The sequence below is a fragment of the Lepus europaeus genome, chromosome 12, assembly GCF_033115175.1.
Source record: "Lepus europaeus isolate LE1 chromosome 12, mLepTim1.pri, whole genome shotgun sequence".
Classification (NCBI taxonomy): Eukaryota; Metazoa; Chordata; class Mammalia; order Lagomorpha; family Leporidae; genus Lepus; species Lepus europaeus.
In genome coordinates this window covers 6,851,854-6,874,281 of record NC_084838.1, presented here as the reverse complement: position 1 = coordinate 6,874,281, position 22,428 = coordinate 6,851,854, and the positions used below count along the sequence as shown (strand labels likewise).

General features: G+C 56.8%; 1 protein-coding gene across 1 annotated transcript in view; it reads left to right on the top strand.

The window, feature by feature from the left end:
• The window catches only part of GARNL3 (GTPase activating Rap/RanGAP domain like 3), a 152,340-nt gene that overhangs the window by 118,690 nt on the left and 11,222 nt on the right, over positions 1 to 22,428 (top strand). The window contains exons 21-24 of the mRNA XM_062208494.1: positions 508 to 683; positions 2,752 to 2,910; positions 8,174 to 8,240; positions 22,204 to 22,311. Of these exons, the coding sequence (XP_062064478.1) occupies positions 508 to 683; positions 2,752 to 2,910; positions 8,174 to 8,240; positions 22,204 to 22,311 (510 nt within the window). The remainder of the gene's footprint in view (positions 1 to 507; positions 684 to 2,751; positions 2,911 to 8,173; positions 8,241 to 22,203; positions 22,312 to 22,428) is intronic.

Genomic DNA, 22,428 nt, shown 5'->3' with positions numbered 1-22,428 from the left:
GCGGCTTCGCGGCTTCTGTCCACCTGATTTTTTTTCCCTCCCTCGGATTGTCCGGGTTTTGCTGAAAATTAAAACAAGTAGGAATTTGCTCTTGCCTGCTTGGTTTGTTACTCAGAAGCATCACAAGCTGGTATCCCCGGGACCATAAGATACTTGAAAACTTAGAGAAGCCAGCCGGGGACTGCAGGGAAGTGTAGGCCTTGCATCACAGGTTGCGTAGGCGAGCTCAGCCCCATTAGCAGGTGGGTGGGTGGAGACATTTTTAGACTGGTCAGGCCCCTGCTCACCCCTCGCTCGAATCCCTGTCAGATAACGGTAGGGAGCCAAGACCACACACTCTGGGCTACAGTCGCTGTGACTCTCTAGTGTTCCTGCAGCCCAGCCCCTATTTCCCTGGTGTCAGACATTCTTGGTCCCTGCGTTGCGCGATGCTTCGTTTCCAGCGTCCCCCGGCCCAGGGCTCCACAGCTGCCCTGCAGGTGCTCAGTGCCGCACCTTCTCTTCCAGGCTGCCACCTGTATGCCATCAACACCCACCACAGCAGGGAGCTGAGGATTGTGGTCGCCATCCGGAACAAGCTGCTTCTGATCACGAGGAAACAGAGCAAGCCGAGCGCGGCCCCCGGCATCTCACCCTTGTCCCCCGTGTCCGAGTCACCCGTCGAAGAATTCCAGTACATCAGGGTCGGTTTCCTCTTCACAGCACTTCTCTCCTGGCCACTCTGTCCTGAGGCAGAGGCTCTTCCACCCAGAGTTGTCATTCCCTGGGGTTGTCCCCTTGTTCAGTAACCAGCTAGGGACCCCTGGCCTCCGTGCCCTGCCTTCCCCCAGAGGACTAAGGCGGAAGTTCATTCCTGGGGCAGGCACGTGGCCTAGCCAGCTAAGATGCTGACATTGCATATCGCAGGGCCTGGGTTTAACACCTGGCTCCAGCTCCAGCTTCCTGTTAATGCAGGCCCTAAGAAGCAACAGGTGACAGCTCAAGAAGTTGGGTCCCTGTCACCCACAGGGGAGGCCAGGATGGAGTCCCTGGCTCCCAGCTTTGGCCCAGCCCAGGCTGGCCATTGTGGGCATTTGGAAAGTAAACCAGGAGATGAGAGTGCTCTGTGTGTGTGTGTGCATCTGTCTCTGCCTCTCAAATAAATCAATTTCCTTTAGAAAACTCATTCCTCCCAGGGAACACCTTGTGGGTGCTGCTCTAGGCAGTACAGACAAAGCAGTGAACAAGGCCAGGCGTCTTCTCATGGAAATGGCTTTCTAGTTGAAGGATAACAGAAAGAAGCAAATATGGCCGGCGCCGCGGCTAAATAAGCTAATCCTCTGCCTGCGGCGCCGGCACACCGGGTTCTAGTCCCGGTCGGGGCGCCAGATTCTGTCCCGGTTGCCCCTCTTCCAGGCCAGCTCTCTGCTGTGGCCCGGGAGTGCAGTGGAGGATGGCCCAAGTCCTTGGGCCCTGCACCCGCATGGGAGACCAGGAGAAGCACCTGGCTCCTGGCTTCGGATCAGCGAGATGCGCCGGCCGCAGCGGCCATTGGAGGGTGAACCAACGGCAAAAAGGAAGACCTTTCTCTCTGTCTTTCTCTCTCTCTCACTGTCCACTCTGCCTGTCAAAAAAAAAAAAAAAAGAAGAAGAAGAAGAAGAAGCAGCAGCAAATAAATCCATGGTGGTAGGCGGGAGTAAACACTGAGAAGGGACAGAGGGTAACGGAGCGCGGGAGGCGGGGTCTGCCTCCCAGGAAGGGAGTGGGGAGAATGCGTGGGGCAGGGTGCCCAGGCAGGAGGCACAGCCAGCCAGGGGCCCTCGGGCCTGTTGGAGCTGCTGGGGCAGGCAGGGGGCAGGGGGGCAGAAGGAAAGGCAACCAGGTCGGGGAACTGGGACCAGATTCTCTGAAGCCCCGAAGGCCACTGAAAAGGACCTTGGCCTTGACAATGAGTGAGGTGGGAAGCCATCGGAGGGTGTGTGGCAGAGAAGTAGCGTGTGTTTGCAAGATGTTTCTGGCTCCTGGGTAGAGGAGAGCCTGGAGGCCAAGAGTGGGCTCAGGAGACCTGCTAAGAGGCCAGTGCGGGGTCCAGGCTGGGGAGCTGAGTGGTGGGAAGAAGCTAGGGTGAAGCTGCCCTGCGTGCCCGGGGCGCTGGGATTTCCTGTTAGACTGAGGGTGCAGCCTTGTGAGAGGGTGGAGTGCATACTTTTTTAAAAAAAATTGCCATATAGCAGGGAGTGAAATAGGACAAGCATTGGCCCTGAGGCACAGCGCTGCTTCAGGCCAACTGAGACCTTATTTCTGCCTGGAGGTGAGGCCTCAGAATCTCACCTGTGCATGTCTGTTACTATCACACACCGGGGGTAGAGCAGCATGACAGCTGAAACAAGTTAAAACCTTGCTCTGGTCGGGTGCTGGGCCTTGTAAGACAACCAGTGAGCATCTGCACACGGCACGCACACGTATGTGGCAGGAGCTCCTGGATCAGACCCTGTGCATCCATCTGTGTGTGGTGACAAGTGCATCGGGCCAGTGCCTTTATCAGCTTTTCGGGGCTGTAACAAAACAGCGGGGGCAGGCTACTTTGTAAAGAGGAGGGGGCTGTTTTGGCCCCGCCTCCAAACACCCTCGTCTCAACACCTCATAATGGGGATCAGACTTCGCCACGTGGGACCGGGCCACCCTCTAGCCACATCCAGACCACAGCACTGCCGGGAAGATGGCTGCTTGTGTCCTAACCCCTGACGCCTCCCTCCTCGTTACCCACCCAGGAAATCTGTCTGTCCGACTCCCCCGTGGTGATGACCCTCGTGGACGGGCCGACGGAAGAGAGTGACAACCTCATCTGTGTGGCTTACCGACACCAATTCGATGTGGTGAACGAGAGCACTGGAGAGGCCTTCAGGCTGCACCACGTGGAGGCCAACAGGGTAAGCCGGCGGCCAGAGGCCAGGCGGGCTCAGGGGACTGGGAGTGTGCCTTGGTGGGATTTCTTTATGTTACTTCGCACTCATCCCCCCCAGTATTGCCTGAGGCCTGCACCCTCAGCTGAGCTGTGTGCAGAGCACAGGACAAAATGCAGGGCCGCCGGAACCACAGTGATGCTCTAAGCAGTGCTGTGTGGGGTCTGAACTTTGAGGGCGCTGGAAGCTGGTGAACGCCACCACCCTGAGGCCTGGGGACCCATCTGTCGCCGGAGACGGCTTCGGCGCTGACATCAGCCGATGGTTATCATTGTGAGGCGGGGCGAGGCCTGGCAACACTGAGCCTCTCGAGGTGCGCACTGCGCAGTGCAAACCAGCATCCTGGCCTGGGTACTAAAGACACCGCAGAGTGGGGAGTCGCTACGCCCGTGGTTCCTCCTCAGGGCTTCTAAACCCCCAGCTCTGTCCAACAAATCAGAGACCACAGATTCTCTCCAGTTATGCTTTACAACTTGTATTAGTGCCTAGCTAATCATTATTTTAAGAAAACATAATACCTACTTAGATGAAGATTTTAAGAAACAGAAAAATTATTCTTTTAGATCGATTGATTGGAAAGGCAGAGTGACAGAGAGAGATCTTCCATTCACTGGTTCCCCCTTAAGGCCACAGCAGCTAGATCTGGGCCAAGCTGAAGCCAGGAACTAGGAACTTCATGTGGGTCTCCCACATGGGTACAGGGACCCAAGTACTTGGGCCATCTCCCAGGCACATGCAGTGGAGCAGCTGGGATTCTAACTGGCCTTCCAATGTGGGATGCCAGCCTCCCAAGTGGTGACTTAACCTGCCACACCACAATGCCAGCCCAAAAAATAGAAGAACTAGACCAGAGTTGGCGTTGCGGTGTAGTAGGCTACGCCTCTGCCTATAGCGTCAGCCTCCCATATGGGCGCTGGTTCGTGTCCCAGCTGCTCCTTTTCCAATCCAGCTCTCTGCTTGTGGCCTGGGAAAGCACTGGAAGATGGCCCAAGCACTTGGGCCCCTGCCCCACGTGGGAGACCCAGAAGAAGCTCCTGGCTCCTGGCTTCAGATTGGCTCAGCTCCGGCCGTTGTGACCATCTGGGGAGTGAACCAGCAGATGGAAATTCTCATTCTCTTTCTCCCTCCCCCTCCCCTTCCTCTTCACCCTCCCCCTCCCTCTCCCTCTCTCTTCCTTCCTGCTTTCCTCCCTCCTTCTCTCCTCTCTCTGTATCTCTGCCTCTCAAATAAATAAAATCTTAAAAAAAAAAAAAAGAAAAACTAGAAATAGGAGAATCTAGATGTAATTAGGAGCCCTCTTGTCCTTAGCTGTTACTGGTCACAGAGGACTCTGTCATTTCTCTTTTCTGTCGCTGGTGTCCAAACTTGGCTGTAGTGGGAGTCGTCTGAGAAGCTTCCAAGCTGCTCCCACAGAGAGCTCCCTGGGCTGGGATGGGCTTGGGAATGTTTGACTGAGCCCCGGGTGATCCTGATGTGTCCGTGAACCCCTGGCTACTCCTTGGCTGCCTCCCAACCCTGCCCATAACCACCTGGAGAGCTTTGCAAAGATCAGCACTCTTACCCCCACACCAGGTCCGGTCAAGCAGAGTTTTGGGATGCGATGTACATAGAAAACCAGTCTTTTAAGACCCCCAAGTGATGCTAACCTAGACCCAGCAGGACGAATCGATCCTAATTCCAGGCTGAGGGACCACCCCTCCACTGCCGGCAGCCACAGGCCAGCTGCCCGGGCTTTCTCCCTGGACCTGTAACCACTCCACCTGGACTCCTGGGGGGCAAGTGCCCGGTTTGTCTTTTAAAAGTTCTCGCCCACGCTTGCTCCGCAAGCCGAAAACGACAGAGAAGTCGTGGCCTGGCGGTGTTTGTTTAATCCGTCCTTTCCTGGCAGTTAGACTTCCTCGTGCAAAAGGGCAAACCTTGGCCGGCGCCGCAGCTCACTAGGCTAATCTTCCGCCTTGCGGCGCCGGCACACCGGGTTCTAGTCCCGGTCGGGGCACCGATCCTGTCCCGGTTGCCCCTCTTCCAGGCCAGCTCTCTGCTGTGGCCAGGGAGTGCAGTGGAGGATGGCCCAAGTGCTTGGACCCTGCACCCCATGGGAGACCAGGAGAAGCACCTGGCTCCTGCCATCGGATCAGCACAGTGCGCCGGCTGCGGCGGCCATTGGAGGGTGAACCAACGGCAAAAGGAAGACCTTTCTCTCTGTCTCTCTCTCTCACTATCCACTCTGCCTGTCAAAAAAAAAAAAAGGGCAAACCTTATTTCACCTTATTTCAGAGACACTTCTTGACGTGTTTGGGTTCGAAACGAGTCACACGTAAGTGGCTGAGAATTTTGCAGTTCACCGATCGTCAGGGCAGACACAAATCGTCTTGGTAAACGGCTGTTCTGCCGCGGCTCGGATTCTATTTACTATCCTGATAATTCCTTAGGGTACCGCAGGGTATTTTTTCTAACATTTCATAAAATCCCAGGGAAACTGGGGTGAAGGCAGCTTTCTTGTGACTCATGTTCCTGAGGGCTACGAGGACAGGTGTAGAGTCTTCTGTCTTCAGGTGCTGCCTTAAAAACAGACACAAAGCTTTTCTCTGAGAGAAAAGAAATGTGCTTAAGGAACACAGGAACACCAGAAGCCCCTCCCCAGACCTGGCTCTGAGGATCCGTGAGCTCGGCCCCTCCGTACGTCAGCAGCTGGGACCCCTCACCTGGGCCAGGAGTTCCCTGTCTGAGCGGGGACGGTGCCCCTGAAGAAAGGAAGAGGTGACGCGCCCCAGGCATCTGCTAGTACCCTCGGGACACGAGCAGCCCTGCACCTGGAGCCTCCTGCCGCATGGACCTGAGCAGTGGAGGCAGAGAGAGGGCACAGACGCGGCCTGGGGATCCCAGGGCTCCCTGCCGGCCAGCTCTGGGGCTGTGCGCATGGCCCCCAGTCCCCCTCCCTTCTCCCCCAAGACCCTTTGACTCCCTTTTCAGGGTTCAGGCCCGTGTCAGGTCCTAGGACAGCCCTAGCTGCAGAGAGGAAACGTGTAGGGGGCACCAAGCAGCACTGAGAGAGTTGCAGGGGGCTCACTGCACCCATGGACCCCGCCTCGTTCCCGAAGCAGGCTCCCCTCCAAAAGGACCTGCACAGCTGGTGACCGGGCCTGGGGCTCAGCTGATTCCCTGGACCCAAGTTCCCACCTCTGAACTAAAGGCTGCCTGGTAACCCCTCCCATGGTTACAACAGTCACAGCCCCTATGGAAGGCCCACCCCCACCCCCAGGCCCCATGTCCGAGCGTGTCACCCACCCCAGGCCTGGTGTCCGAGCGTGTCACCCCACCCCCTGGCCCGTGTCCGAGCGTGTCACCCACCCCTAGGCCCCATGTCCAAGCATGTCACCCACCCCCAGGCCCCATGTCCGAGTGTGTCACCCCACCTCCAGGCCCCATGTCCGAGCGTGTCACCCACCCCAGGCCTGGTGTCCAAGCGTGTCACCCACCCCAGGCCTGGTGTCCAAGCGTGTCACCCCACCCCCAGGCCCCATGTCCAAGCGTGTCACCCACCCCAGGCCCCGTGTCTGAGCGTGTCACCCGCACCTCCAGGCCCAACGTCCAAGCATGTCACCCCACCCCCTGGCCCGTGTCCGAGTGTGTCACCCACCCCCAGGCCCCATGTCCAAGCATGTCACCCACCCCAGGCCCCGTGTTCGAGCGTGTCACTCACCTCCAGGCCCCATGTCCAAGCGTGTCACCTACCCCAGTCCCCGTGTCTGAGCGTGTCACTAGCATTGTCTCCCCAAAGGCACATGCTCTTCATTTCCTCATGTTTGCAGAAAAGGAAACTGAGGCCCAGAGGGAGGAATCATTTACCCCAGACCACACAGACAGGGGCAGGGGCAGGACCTGGACCTGGGCTGTGTGATGCAGAGACCTTGCCCTTGGACCCAGCGTGGCGTTGCCTCACAGCTGCGACACAGAGCATGGTGGGGGTTCCAGCTACAAGGCTGGCAGCACACAGCCCCTCCCATGGAGAAGCACCCAGTCCAGCAGGGCACACACACACACCTGCCCAGTGCAAAGCCTTCAGCCCAGCACAGGGACCCCCGAGGAGGAAATGGTTCTAAGTGACAGTGATGGGGCCCGGCCCCGAGGGGACTCCAGGACTGTCTGTGTGTGCAGTACACCCCACTGTGCCACTGTCCGATATGAATAACGATGCCAGCTCACACTTGCTGACCCCTGACACCTGGGAGCCCCCATTTTACAAATGCAAAACCTGGCCGGCGCCGTGGCTTAACAGGCTAATCCTCTGCCTTGCGGCGCCGGCACACCAGGTTCTAGTCCCGGTTAGGGCGCCGGATTCTATCCCGGTTGCCCCTCTTCCCATCCAGCTCCCTGCTGTGGCCTGGGAAAGCAGTGGAGGATGGCCCAAGTGCTTGGGCCCTGCACCCGCATGGGAGACCAGGAGAAGCACCTGGCTCCTGGCTTCGGATCAGCGTGATGCGCTGGCCGCAGTGGCCATTGGAGGGTGAACCAACAGCAAAAAGGAAGACCTTTCTCTCTGTCTCTGTCTCTCTCTCTATCCACTCTGCCTGTCAAAAAAAGAAGAAAAAAAATATGCAAAACCTGGGGTTCTGAGGGGTGGAGCAGCTGGCCACCGCGCACACAGCTGTGGAGTGACAGAGCTGGGATTTCCTGGGTTTGGTCATTCATCCAGTGAGTGGCCACCCTGCACCCACTGTGTGCTGGCCAGACAGCAGGGAAGGGGCTGACTTCTCCTTGAGGGGTGCAACCTTACCATAGTGGTTTCTGCATCGCAGCACATGGCTGGGGCACACAGCACAGGCCACAGAGGACTGGGGAGGGTGGGGGGGATGAGCATTGGCCTGAGGCCTTCAGTGGGAAGAGGGGAATCGGCGCTGGGCTGGGAGGCCTGAGGATGCTGGAGAGGAAATGAAGGGAGCAGGAGACTCGGTTGGCGTCTCAAACCTCGAGTAGCAGCAAGAGTGCCGGGGGCTGGAGCGCCCTCTTCTCAAACCTGCTGCGTGTTAGGACGAGCGTAGCACGGCCAGAAACAGCTCAGAGGTGTGGAGAGGCTGTGAGCCAGTGCCTGCCGTGCACGGCCGCCGTGGCCCTGCGGGTGGCTGTGTGGGTGCTGGGGGGTGCGTGTGGCCCCGCAGCGCCTGGGTGACGGAGGGCCAGCGCCCCCGGTGTCCGTGTCCTGCCCGCCTACCACTGCCCGTTATCATTGCAGGTTAATTTTGTCGCAGCTATCGATGTGTATGAAGATGGAGAGGCTGGCTTGCTGCTGTGCCACAACTGTAAGTCACGCACCTGCTTCCCCCTGCTCTTGCAGAGGGGCTTCTCCCCAGATTGGCCTGGGGGTGTAGTTGCACTTCAGGAGGCACCCCTACCGACCTCTGGGTGACCCAGCACCCAAGCCGTGAGTGGCGCTGTCTCCAGGGTGCAGGGCTGATCACATTGGCTTCCGGTTAGGGAGCCCTTACCGTGTGCCACGTGCTTTGCTCAGCGAGTGATGGTCGTTGTCTCATTCACTTCTCCTGATGGGCAGTCCCCAGCCGGCCCTGTTATTACTCCCAACTTAGAGACAAAGCAGCAGAGGCTCAGACAGCTGAACTGCCTTTCCCAGCCTGCACCTGCTGAACAGCAGGTGGGGCCGGGGTTCTCGCCTGGGGCTCTCTGGACTCCAGGGCCCCAGAGTGTAACCACTTACTACAGGGCGAGTGCCCCTTATCCGAAATGCTTGGAGCCAGAGGTGTGTTCTGTTTCAGACCTTTTTGTATTTCGGGATATTTGCATATGCATCATGAAGTATCTTGCGGATGGGACTCAGGTCTAATGTTGAAATTCTTTTTTGCCTCTAAACACCTCCCGTGGCCTGAAGGGGACTCTGCGCAGCATTTTTAGAGCGGCTGTGCTTTGACTGCGCCCATCCCACACGGTCAAGTGTAGAAATTCGCACTTGGGCATCACGTCGGCACTCAAAGTTTCCAGTTTTAGGCATTTTGGATTTTAGGTTTTCACATTAGGGATGCTCAACTTGTGTTCTACTTTTTGCTGCTTCTCGGGGTTAATGAAATCAGCCTCTGCCTGGCATAGCCGGCCTCAGTAGGGTCAGTCTGAGCTGGGTGGCAGGGTGGGTTTGGAGCAAACCAAAGATATGAAAGACAGTGTCTTTAAGGATTTTCAGCATTTCAAAACCAGTATTATACTTCAGGAAAAGGGGCCTTTTTTAAGGTTAAAAAAATTAAGATATCTTCCTGGATAAGGTTGCAGTCTAATTAAAGCATAAAACCTATTTCAGCCTACGATTGTATCGGTTTCCAGTGGTCATGCTGGTTATATCACATGGCTCAGATATTTTGATTAATTAGTCTCTGGCTAGTAAATACAGTAGATAAATCTGTTTGATAAACATCGCTTTCAAAATTCCAGACTTGGGGGAATAAGTTAAGAGAAGGGGGTTACAAAGAGTGAAACTGCTCCACAATAAACCACTCTTTGGGGGTATTTTATCCACGGACCTCCCTAAACCCTCTTCAGAACAACGAGTCATTAAACAATGATCTTCTAACCTCATTAAAAACACTGATGAAAAAAGTGTGGGACCAACCGCTCTACAATCCCACCGCCGTGCCAGGGAACCTGGCCTGGCACCCGTCCTGGGGAGCTCCCTGGGCCCTGGCGTCACCATGGGCCCTGGCTTCAGGTTCTGCTCTCGTCACATGGGACCACTGCCTCAGAAATGCACCTTGCGTCTTTCCCTCCCTCCTGAGTCGAGGCCCTGGGCTTCCTGGGTCTTCCCAGAGCCACCTCCATCTTCCCCAAACCATGCCAACTCCTCCCTGCGTCCTTGGGTCAGGAATCAGTTTTCATTCTGGATTCCTTTCTCCCAGTCGGCAGGTACCTGGTGAACACCCCCGGGAAACCCACTGCCCCTCCCCTGGTTACCCTGGTCCCTGCTGCAGCTCACACATACACAGCACACAGCTCACACACACAACACACAGCTCACAGACACACACAGCACATAGGCACATGCACATGTACACACACATACACAGCTCACACATAGCTTACACACATAGCTCATACACACACACAGCACACAGCTCACTGACATACGGCTCACACACAGCACAGGACACACAGCACACAGACAGCTCACACACACAACACACAGCTCACAGACACACACAGCACATAGGACACATGCATACACAGCTCACACACGAGCACACAGCACACAGAACACACAGAACACAGCTCACACACACAGAACACAGAACACACACAGAGAACACACAGCTCATACACACACACACACAGAACACACAGCTCACACACACACACACAGAGAACACAAGCTCATACACACACACAGCTCATACACACACACAGAACACACAGCTCATACACACACACACACAGAGAACACAAGCTCATACACACACAGAGAATACACAGCTCACACACACAGCTTACAGACACACAGAACACACAGCTCATACACACACACACAGAGAGAACACAAGCTCATACACACACAGAGAATACACAGCTCACACACACAGCTTACAGACACACAGAACACACAGCTCACACACACACGCACACTCTGCCTCTGCTTGTCGCCTTCCAAGTGTCGTCTTGGTCACACTCTTGTGCAATGGAAGCCGTTTTCAACAAGACGCTGCAGAATGATTCTGCTCCCCCCGAAAGTCGGTCTCCTTTTAGTAAAAATAACTTTAATAAACTCAGAGTTTTATACAGGAGGAATCTTTATGCTAAATAAAGATGAAAAGATTTGGGGATAAAGATTGCAAATGATGTCACTGGAGAAAAATAGATTGACGAGGTAAACCTGGGGCTGTAGACAGTTCGAGACGCTGGCGATGTCCTTGTTTTCTCGTAATTGACCTCTGTTTTAAATAGCACGGTCAGTCCTAAGTGCGTTAAAAAGAGGGGAATGGAAACCTGCCGTAAGCTTCGCACTTAGCCGTCAGCAACCTGCCGTGCAGATGCCAGGTCTCGGCGCTTGGGCGGGCTCCTGCGTTGGCTGATGGTCTGTGAAAGAGGCTCACACAGTCCAACTGGAAAAACCCACCCGTTCTCGACGTGGCCAAGTCTAACCTCAGCAAGGCTTCTCTTCCAGCCACCCTGCCTCTCACACGTGAGAGCACGGAACAGGAGCCCATCGCCCGGTGCCTGGCACGGCAGGGTCTCGCCCTCCCTCCTCGCGGTGCAGGTCGGCTTCTCCGTACACAGGACGGGTCGCTTCTTCAGAGAAGCATGTCTGAACCTCAGAGCGAGCGCGGGCCCTCGTTCTGCACAGACTGGATGACGACTGGAAGCTCCATCCCGCTCCTCCCTCGGCCCACCCTCGGCAGCCACGCAGAGGTCGGCTAGATCCGCTTCGGCTGCTGCCACAGAACGCCTGGCTCTGGGTACTCTACGAAGAGCAGTCATGCATTTCTCATGGTTCTGCAAGCTGGGACGGCCACGGTCAAGGTACCGACATCTGGTGATGGGTCCTCACATGACGGAGGACCCCCACAGAGCAGCCCGGCCTTGTGGCCCCATCCCCCAACACGGTGGCACTGGGCGTCACACTTGCAGCATGTAGACTTGAGGGGCCACATTCAGACCAGAGCACAGGAGCTTCTCTGTGCCGGGTGAGCCAGACAGAGGAGTGAAAGGCAGTACCAGGGATTATGGTGAGTTCAGGGTTTAAGGGGAGACGGGCACACACACTGCGGGCCAAGGAGCTGCCCAGCTCGGGGGCCTACACCCGTGTATCGCTCACTTCCGTAGATCTGTGCAGGCCGACTCGGCCCCCGCGGTGGGCCCAGGGACCCCCGGTGATGGCACACCCTGGAGTCCCTGGGGCTTTCCAGTTAGGAAGTGCGGCAGTGGGGGTGTCTGTGGGGCTGCCCGGTCACCTTTTGGCAATGACTCATCCACACCTGTAGGGCCTGTCTCTAAGCTGAGCAGCGCTCCCCTCCAACACACGGAGGCTGCATCTCGCCTCCCCAGGCACTCTGGACGCCCTGGGCTCAACCCGCCAGCCGTCTGCTCTCCCCCGACCGCCCTGTGGGTGCTGGGGGTGGATGGGGTGGGGGAGAGATGAGTGTAAGGGACGGGGACACAAAGGAAGAGACCTCCACTCACCCACTCGGCATTTATCTGAGCGCCTGCCTGCTTGGGGTACAGTGAGTGAAGTGTGTACAAACCTCTGCCTTTAGGGATGTGATGCCCCCCCTTTTTAATTTAGTTATTGAGACCAGTGTTGTGGCAGAGCAGGGAAACCCACCACCTGCAATACCAGTATCCCATGTGGGCACTTGTTGGTGTCCTGGCTGTTCTACTTCCAATCCAGCTCCTTGCTAATGGGCTGGAAAAGCAGCAGAAGATGGCCCAAGTCCTAGGTCCCCTCTACCCACGTGGGAGACACAGAAGAAATTCTTGTCTCCTGACTTTGGCCTGGACCTGCCCTGGCCATTGTAGCCAACTGGAGAGTGAACCAGCAAGTAGGAAATCTCTCTCTCTCTCTCTCTCTCTCTCTCTCTCTCCCTCCCTCCTCCTCCTCCCCACCCCCCAACACACACACACACACACACAGATATCTTTCATCTGCTGGTTTACTCCCCAGTTGGTCATAGCGGCTGGGGCTGAGCCAGGCCAAAGCCAGGAGCCAGGAGCTTCAGCCAGGTCTCCCACATGAGTGCAGGGGCCCAAACACTGGGGCTGTCTTCCGCTGCTTTCCCAAGCCATTATCAAGGAGCTAGATCGGAAGTGGAGCAGCCAGGACAGAAACCAGCACCCATATGGGATGCTGACATGGCAGCTGACACTTAGAGGGGGGCGGACAGACAATTAACAGAACAAGCAAGCACAGTATCGAGTGTGTTAAGTGGGCCATGCTAAGGGGACATGAAGCAGGGGAGGGGGTGAGGGCCGGGCAGGGGCAGGGAGTGCAGGTCACCATGTAGGGGAGTGGCGAGCTGGGGAAAGTCTGAAGGGAGTCAGGATGTTAGACAGGAAAACTCACAGGAGCGGCAAGGGGCTCACGGAAAGGAGACTAAAAGGATGAGTTCGCGGCCGGCGCCGTGGCTTAACAGGCTAATCCTCCACCTTGCGGTGCCGGCACACCGGGTTCTAGTCCCGGTCAGGGCACTGATCCTGTCCCGGTTGCCCCTCTTCCAGGCCAGCTCTCTGCTGTGGCCAGGGAGTGCAGTGGAGGATGGCCCAAGTGCTTGGGCCCTGCACCCCATGGGAGACCAGGAGAAGCACCTGGCTCCTGGCTTTGGATCAGCGCGGTGCGCTGGCTGCAGCGCACCTACCGCAGCAGCCATTGGAGGGTGAACCAACGGCAAAAAGGAAGACCTTTCTCTCTGTCTCCCTCTACTGTCCACTCTGCCTGTCAAAAAAAAAAAAAAGAAAGAAAGTCAAAACCCAGAATTTGTTAAATAAAATATACATAAAAACACAGAGACACAAAAAAAGTGTATACAACCATTATAATTTAAAAAAAAAAAAAGGATGAGTTTGCTGGGTGTAAGAACAATGTCAGAACCCACACATAGTTTTTTTATAGCATGCATCTTCCATGTTCTATGAAAAATTTTTTCTGCCAGAGTAAACTCATCCTTTCAATTCCATTTCCCATGAGCTCTTTGAAGAGCCTTGGTGTCAGCAGGGCGCGTTCTCCAGGCAGACGCCGCAGCAGGTGCAAAAGACCTGGAGGGACAGCCTGGCTCGGCCCGGATGACCACAGATGATCAGTGCGGCTACCGCAGAGTGAGGGCCCAGTGCAGGAGAGACCGGTGAATAAGACCGGATCTGGGGAGGACTCGGGAGACAGGGTCCTTTGGTGATATTTTATTCTGGTGAGGAGTTAGAGAAAAGGGGCGGCACAGCCTGACCTAGGGGTAAAAAGGATCACTCTGGTTGCTGTGTGGCAGGGGCCAGAGCAGGGAGACCAATCAGGAGGTGACCACACCCACCTGATGAGGGAGGACAGTGAGGTGACCACAGCCACCTGATGAGGGAGGACAGTGAGGTGACCACACCTGATGGGGGAGGACAGTGAGGTGTCCACACCTGATGAGGGAGGACAGTGAGGTGACCACACCCACCTGATGAGGGAGGACAGTGAGGTGACCACACCCACCTGATGAGAGGACAGTGAGGTGACCACACCCACCTGATGAGAGAGGACAGTGAGGTGACCACACCTGATGAGGGAGGACAGTGAGGTGACCACACCTGATGGGGGAGGACAGTGAGGTGACCACACCTGATGAGGGAGGACAGTGAGGTGACCACACCCACCTGATGAGGGAGGACAGTGAGGTGACCACACCCACCTGATGAGAGAGGACAGTGAGGTGACCACACCCACCTGATGAGAGAGGACAGGTGACCACACCCACCTGATGAGAGAGGACAGTGAGGTGACCACACCTGATGAGGGAGGGCAGTGAGGTGACCACACCCACCTGATGTGGGAGGACAGTGAGGTGACCACATCCACCTGATGAGGGAGGACAGTGAGGTGACCACACCTGATGAGAGAGGACAGTGAGGTGACCACACCTGATGAGGGAGGACAGTGAGGTGACCACACCCACCTGATGAGAGAGGACAGGTGACCACACCCACCTGATGAGAGAGGACAGTGAGGTGACCACACCCACCTGATGAGGGAGGACAGTGAGGTGACCACACCCACCTGATGAGGGAGGACAGTGAGGTGACCACACCTGATGGGGGAGGACAGTGAGGTGTCCACACCTGATGAGGGAGGACAGTGAGGTGACCACACCCACCTGATGAGGGAGGACAGTGAGGTGACCACACCCACCTGATGAGGGAGGACAGTGAGGTGTCCACACCCACCTGATGAGAGAGGACAGGTGACCACACCCACCTGATGAGAGAGGACAGTGAGGTGACCACACCTGATGAGGGAGGGCAGTGAGGTGACCACACCCACCTGATGAGGGAGGACAGTGAGGTGACCACACCCACCTGATGAGAGGACAGTGAGGTGTCCACACCTGATGAGGGAGGACAGTGAGGTGACCACACCTGATGAGGGAGGACAGTGAGGTGACCACACCCACCTGATGAGGGAGGACAGTGAGGTGACCACACCCACCTGATGAGGGAGGACAGTGAGGTGACCACACCTGATGAGGGAGGACAGTGAGGTGACCACACCCACCTGATGAGGGAGGACAGTGAGGTGACCACACCTGATGAGGGAGGACAGTGAGGTGACCACACCTGATGAGGGAGGACAGTGAGGTGACCACACCCACCTGATGAGAGGACAGTGAGGTGTCTACACCCACCTGATGAGGGAGGACATTGAGGTGACCACACCTGATGAGGGAGGACAGTGAGGTGTCTACACCCACCTGATGAGAGAGGACAGTTAGGTGACCACACCCACCTGATGAGAGGACAGTGAGGTGACCACACCTGATGAGGGAGGACAGTGAGGTGACCACACCCACCTGATGAGAGAGGACAGTGAGGTGACCACACCCACCTGATGAGAGGACAGTGAGGTGACCACACCTGATGAGGGAGGACAGTGAGGTGTCTACACCCACCTGATGAGAGAGGACAGTGAGGTGACCACACCCACCTTATGAGAGGACAGTGAGGTGTCCACCCACCTGATGAGGGAGGACAGTGAGGTGTCTACACCCACCTGATGAGAGAGGACAGTGAGGTGACCACACCCACCTGATGAGAGGACAGTGAGGTGACCACACCTGATGAGAGAGGACAGTGAGGTGACCACACCTGATGAGAGAGGACAGTGAGGTGACCACACCCACCTGATGAGAGGACAGTGAGGTGACCACACCTGATGAGGGAGGACAGTGAGGTGTCTACACCCACCTGATGAGAGAGGACAGTGAGGTGACCACACCCACCTGATGAGAGGACAGTGAGGTGACCACACCTGATGAGAGAGGACAGTGAGGTGACCACACCCACCTGATGAGAGAGGACAGTGAGGTGACCACACCCACCTGATGAGGGAGGACAGTGAGGTGTCCACACCTGATGAGGGAGGACAGTGAGGTGACCACACCCACCTGATGAGGGAGGACAGTGAGGTGACCACACCCACCTGATGAGAGAGGACAGTGAGGTGACCACACCCACCTGATGAGAGAGGACAGTGAGGTGACCACACCTGATGAGGGAGGACAGTGAGGTGTCTACACCCACCTGATGAGGGAGGACAGTGAGGTGTCCACACCCACCTGATGAGAGAGGACAGTGAGGTGACCACACCTGATGAGGGAGGACAGTGAGGTGACCACACCCACCTGATGAGAGAGGACAGTGAGGTGACCACACCCACCTGATGAGAGAGGACAGTGAGGTGACCACAGCTGATGAGGGAGGACAGTGAGGTGTCTACACCCACCTGATGAGGGAGGACAGTGAGGTGTCCACACCCACCTGATGAGAGAGGACAGTGAGGTGACCACACCTGATGAGGGAGGACAGTGAGGTGACCACACCTGATGAGGGAGGACAATGAGGTGTCTACACCCACCTGATGAGGGAGGACAGTGAGGTGACCACACCCACCTGATGAGAGAGGACAGTGAGGTGACCACACCCACCTGATGAGAGAGGACAGTGAGGTGACCACACCCACCTGATGAGAGAGGACAGTGAGGTGACCACACCTGATGAGGGAGGACAGTGAGGTGTCTACACCCACCTGATGAGGGAGGACAGTGAGGTGTCCACACCCACCTGATGAGAGAGGACAGTGAGGTGACCACACCTGATGAGGGAGGACAGTGAGGTGACCACACCTGATGAGGGAGGACAGTGAGGTGACCACACCCACCTGATGAGAGAGGACAGTGAGGTGACCACACCCACCTGATGAGAGAGGACAGTGAGGTGACCACACCTGATGAGGGAGGACAGTGAGGTGTCTACACCCACCTGATGAGGGAGGACAGTGAGGTGTCCACACCCACCTGATGAGAGAGGACAGTGAGGTGACCACACCTGATGAGGGAGGACAGTGAGGTGACCACACCTGATGAGGGAGGACAATGAGGTGTCTACACCCACATGATGAGGGAGGACAGTGAGGTGACCACACCTGATGAGGGAGGACAGTGAGGTGACCACACCTGATGAGGGAGGACAGTGAGGTGACCACACCCACCTGATGAGAGAGGACAGTGAGGTGACCACACCCACCTGATGAGAGAGGACAGTGAGGTGACCACACCTGATGAGGGAGGACAGTGAGGTGTCTACACCCACCTGATGAGGGAGGACAGTGAGGTGTCCACACCCACCTGATGAGAGAGGACAGTGAGGTGACCACACCTGATGAGGGAGGACAGTGAGGTGACCACACCTGATGAGGGAGGACAGTGAGGTGACCACACCTGATGAGGGAGGACAGTGAGGTGTCTACACCCACCTGATGAGAGAGGACAGTGAGGTGACCACACCTGATGAGGGAGGACAGTGAGGTGTCTACACCCACCTGATGAGGGAGGACAGTGAGGTGACCACACCCACCTGATGGGGGAGGACAGTGAGGTGACCACACCTGGTGGGGGAGGACAGTGAGGTGACCACACCTGATGAGGGAGGACAGTGAGGTGTCCACCCACCTGATGAGGGAGGACAGTGAGGTGTCTACACCCACCTGATGAGAGAGGACAGTGAGGTGACCACACCTGATGAGGGAGGACAGTGAGGTGTCTACACCCACCTGATGAGGGAGGACAGTGAGGTGACCACACCTGATGAGGGAGGACAGTGAGGTGTCTACACCCACCTGATGAGGGAGGACAGTGAGGTGACCACACCCACCTGATGGGGGAGGACAGTGAGGTGACCACACCTGGTGGGGGAGGACAGTGAGGTGACCACACCTGATGAGGGAGGACAGTGAGGTGTCCACCCACCTGATGAGGGAGGACAGTGAGGTGTCTACACCCACCTGATGAGAGAGGACAGTGAGGTGACCACACCTGATGAGGGAGGACAGTGAGGTGTCCACCCACCTGATGAGGGAGGACAGTGAGGTGTCTACACCCACCTGATGAGAGAGGACAGTGAGGTGACCACACCTGATGAGGGAGGACAGTGAGGTGTCTACACCCACCTGATGAGGGAGGACAGTGAGGTGACCACACCTGATGAGGGAGGACAGTGAGGTGTCTACACCCACCTGATGAGGGAGGACAGTGAGGTGACCACACCCACCTGATGGGGGAGGACAGTGAGGTGACCACACCTGGTGGGGGAGGACAGTGAGGTGACCACACCTGATGAGGGAGGACAGTGAGGTGTCCACCCACCTGATGAGGGAGGACAGTGAGGTGTCTACACCCACCTGATGAGAGAGGACAGTGAGGTGACCACACCTGATGAGGGAGGACAGTGAGGTGTCTACACCCACCTGATGAGGGAGGACAGTGAGGTGTCCACCCACCTGATGAGGGAGGCCAGTGAGGTGACCACACCTGGTGAGGGAGGACAGTGAGGTGACCACACCTGGTGGGGGGGGACAGTGAGGTGTCCACCCACCTGATGGGGGAGGACAGTGAGGTGACCACACCCACCTGATGGGGGAGGACAGTGAGGTGACCACACCTGGTGGGGGAGGACAGTGGCACTGGCCACAGCAACAGCAGCAGAGGCGCAGAGGAGGGTCAGAGCTGAGGTGTATTTCAGTTTTTTGGAAGAGAGCTCCTGTCCACTGGTTCACTCCCCAGTGCCCACAATGGCCAGGGCCAAATAGCCCAGGTCTCCCGTGCGGGTGGCAGGAACCCAAGCACCTGAACCCTACCGCTGGTTCCCGGGGTCCACATTATCACGTAAGAAGCTGGAGCAGGAGCGGGGGCTGGGCCCCCACCCAGGCCCTCCCATGGGGGATGCGGGCATTTGAGCTGCTGGGCTAAACGCCTGCCCCAGGTCTGTTTTGAATGTAAGAACAGGACCCTGCGCTTGTTCCCCAAGTGCGCTTCCCGCAGCTGCGCGGCTCAGCAGCAGGCACCCGCCTTCCTCCGCCAGCTTGTGTGTGGCTTCCCTGTTTACACTTCTTCTTTAAGTGGTGCTAGGCTTAAAGAGCAGAACCCGGAGGACTTGCTGACAGTCCAGAAACGGCGGGAAGTGAGAGGAGGAGGGGGAAAAGGAAGCCTGCAGCTTGGCGCAAGGGCAGCTGGGAGAATGATGGATTCCTTTTCCCAAGACAGGGAAGCGGGAGGAGAGCACGCCCGGGGGCAGATCAGGGACCCAGCTTGGCGCCCCCCACCCTCGCTGTCTGCAGATGCTGAGGCCACTCAGGGAAGACGGCTGGCTGGAGTAGCCACGTGGGAGTCCCCAGCACAGACACGGGAGACAGGAGGAGCCGACAGAAGGCAGAGTGTGGGGTCCCAGGCAGTGATTCAGCTTTGCCCAGGGTGCCTTAGCCGCCCTTGTGAGACAGGTCCGAGATGGCCCCTGAACGTGGCGAGGCGAGGGCGCCAGGAAACCTCCATGGGGGCAGTGGGAGCTCACTGCGGGGGTCACGGGGGACCAGGATAAGAGAGACAAGCAGGGAGCACAGACAGGGAGCCGGCGGGGCAGGGGGAAGGGAGCATTGCTGGAGTGAGTCCCTGAGCCGTGGGAGGGGCCAGTCACAGGCCGGCAGCAGCCGCAGGCAGCGGGGCCCTTGGCTGGCTCAGGAAGCAAGGTGTGTAGCTGAGAGTGAGGGTACTCGTAGTCTTTTCCTTCTTGACGACTCACGCTGGTGGGTCAGCAGTTTTACGGTAGTAACGGTAACTGGGGTAACTTTTATGAGATATCATGGTCACAGCCGAGGAGTCCCTGAGCCCAGAGAGGGCAGGGCATTCCAGAAAAGGCAGTAGCCTGGAGAGCTGCCGAGACCGCTCCTGACCCCCCGCCCCCACCCCCAGGGCCCCTCGCCTCTTCCCTCTGGCAGAGCCAGGAAACACCTTGACCCCCGTGTGCCGCTGAGGACTCTCAAGGCCCTGTCCGATCCAGACCTCACTCAACCCCACCCAATGTGCCCCACTTCCCACCGTGCAGCCCACTCCTGGAGCCCGGCCACTCCCCAGACTGCACCTGGCCACACTGAGCTCAAGAGCTGCCCTCCAGCCTGCACCTCCTCCCAGGTCACCCTAGCCCCTGAACTCCTCCCCTCGCCCCCCACCCCATGAGCTCAGATGGCTCAGAAATGCCCCGTCACCTCTGGAACCTTCCTGCTGCCTCTGGACTGCTCGCCTGGGTCAATGAACAAAACACGCAACCTGGTCCAGCTCTGGCTCTGAGGGACCCATCGCTCCACGCCCTGCACTGTTGCTAGGAGTATTTCCCTCAAACTCTAACCCAACCATTTTTCTTCTCCTGCTGGGACCACCTCTGCCTCCCTGCCTGCCTGGCCTCAACTCCTACCACTCCTTATCCAAACACCACAAGCCCATGTTGTCTACTCTTTTTTTTTTTTTTTTTAAGGTTTATTTGTTTATTTAAAAGTCAGAGTTACAGAGAGAGAAAAGAGAAATCGATCTTTTATCCTCTGGGTCACTCCCCAGATGGGGCTGGGCAAGGCCAAAGCTAGGGACTAGGAGCCCGGAACTCCATCGGGGTCTCCCACCTGTGTGTAGGGGCTCAAGCCCTCGGGCCACCTTCCGCTGCTTTCCCAGGCGCATTCGTAGAGAGCTGGATTGGGAGTGGAGCAGCCGGCTCCACTCTGAGATGCCGGCATTGCAGGCGGCAGCTTAACCTGCTGTGCCCCCAGCACCGGCCCGTGTTGTCTCTTTACCTGGAAATGAAGTCTGTTTCCTTCTCGCCTGGATAACTCCTACCAGCCTCCAGCACTGGACGCAGCTGTTTCTTCCTCCACAGGCTGCCCCGAGCATGATCCTTCCCTGGGCTCCCTAGGCCCACCTGCTTCCTGCACTTCTGTCTTCCTGTCCACAGCCAGGTGGAGAGCAGGACCCCATGTAACTCACCACGTGCCCTGCACGGGTCGACACCCGGTAAATGTTCTCTGAATGATGAGAAAGACGAATGTGTGCCTTCCAGAGACACGTGGTGACAGTGCAAGACACACAGGAACATGCTCCATCCATTCAGTGGAATATTACTTGGCCATGAAAAGGAACCATGCACTGACACTTGGACAGACCTCAGAAACATTTTGTTCAGCACGAGAAGCCAGACACATATTGTCTGATGCCGTGTATATGAAATGTCTCCGGGTGAAACAAACTGATGTGATTCCAGCCAGAGCCTTAACTCTCCTCTCACTACACCTGGCACACAGCAGGTGCTTGATAAAGACTTGCTGGGTGGAAAGGCAAAGACAAAGCTGAGTGGTTGTCTAGGGCCAGGGTAGCAAAGGGGAGTGACTGTCTGATGGGCACGAGGCTTCCTTTTAGAGTGACAGGAATGTCCTAGCAGTATTGTGGAGATATTGTGCAACTCTCAAAGTAAAATTTGCTGAATTGTACCTTTTAAATGGATGAATTTTATGGTCTATAAAATATCTCAAAAATTGATGGAGAAGAACAACTTTAAAATAAATGTAGCTGAAACTCAGTGGATTTCGGCAATAAAAGAGCAGGCTTTGTTTCTCCATGGACCTCTCTCTCAGAGGATCTGGACCTCGTGGACTTTTTAGGCAGGAATGGGCTGCTTCAGTTAACCTGGCCCTCGTCAGGGGCCAGTGCATGTCCACCAAAGGGATACAAGCCTGTGGCTTCCACCACCCTTGTCCTGAGCGAGGCTCAGGGGTGACCCTTGGTGGAGAAGGCCATCCTGCACCCAAGGGCTGGAGGCCCCTCCCACGTGTGAGAGCCAGCACGGCAGAGGCGAGACCTGCCGAGCTGACCTGAGTTCAAATCCCACCTCCGCCCCTAGCATGTGAGACTCTGATCAGTCCAGTTCACCTCTCCGAGCTGCGACTGTCCCATCTGTCAGAGGGGGGTGAGAGGGCCAGCACCTTGTAAAAAGTTGCCCAGGTTAACCAGGGCAGTGTGTTTCAAGCTCGGTGCCTGGCACACAGTAAGCGCTCCCTAGTTCCTGCCTGTGCTGGGGACATTCTCCCAGCTCACAGGGCCTCGCGGGCCACCCACCCATGAAGGGCAGACACACACGGTGCTGTTCTGTCGCCTGTCTCGTCTCTAATGACAGGGATCTCAGCACTGTCTCTAACATGAGTCGCTCTTGTTTTCGTTGCAGACAGCTGCATCTACAAAAAGGTCTGCCCATTTAACGGCGGCTCCTTCTTGGTTCAACCCTCCGCGTCCGACTTCCAGTTCTGTTGGAACCAAGCTCCTTACGCGATTGGTAAGAAAATCCTTCATCTGACCCTGCCCCCGTCATCCAGCCATCTGAGCCGTTCGGTCCCGCGTGGACAGCTCGCTGGCCGTGAGTGTGGCTGGCACGCAGAGTGTTCTCACATTT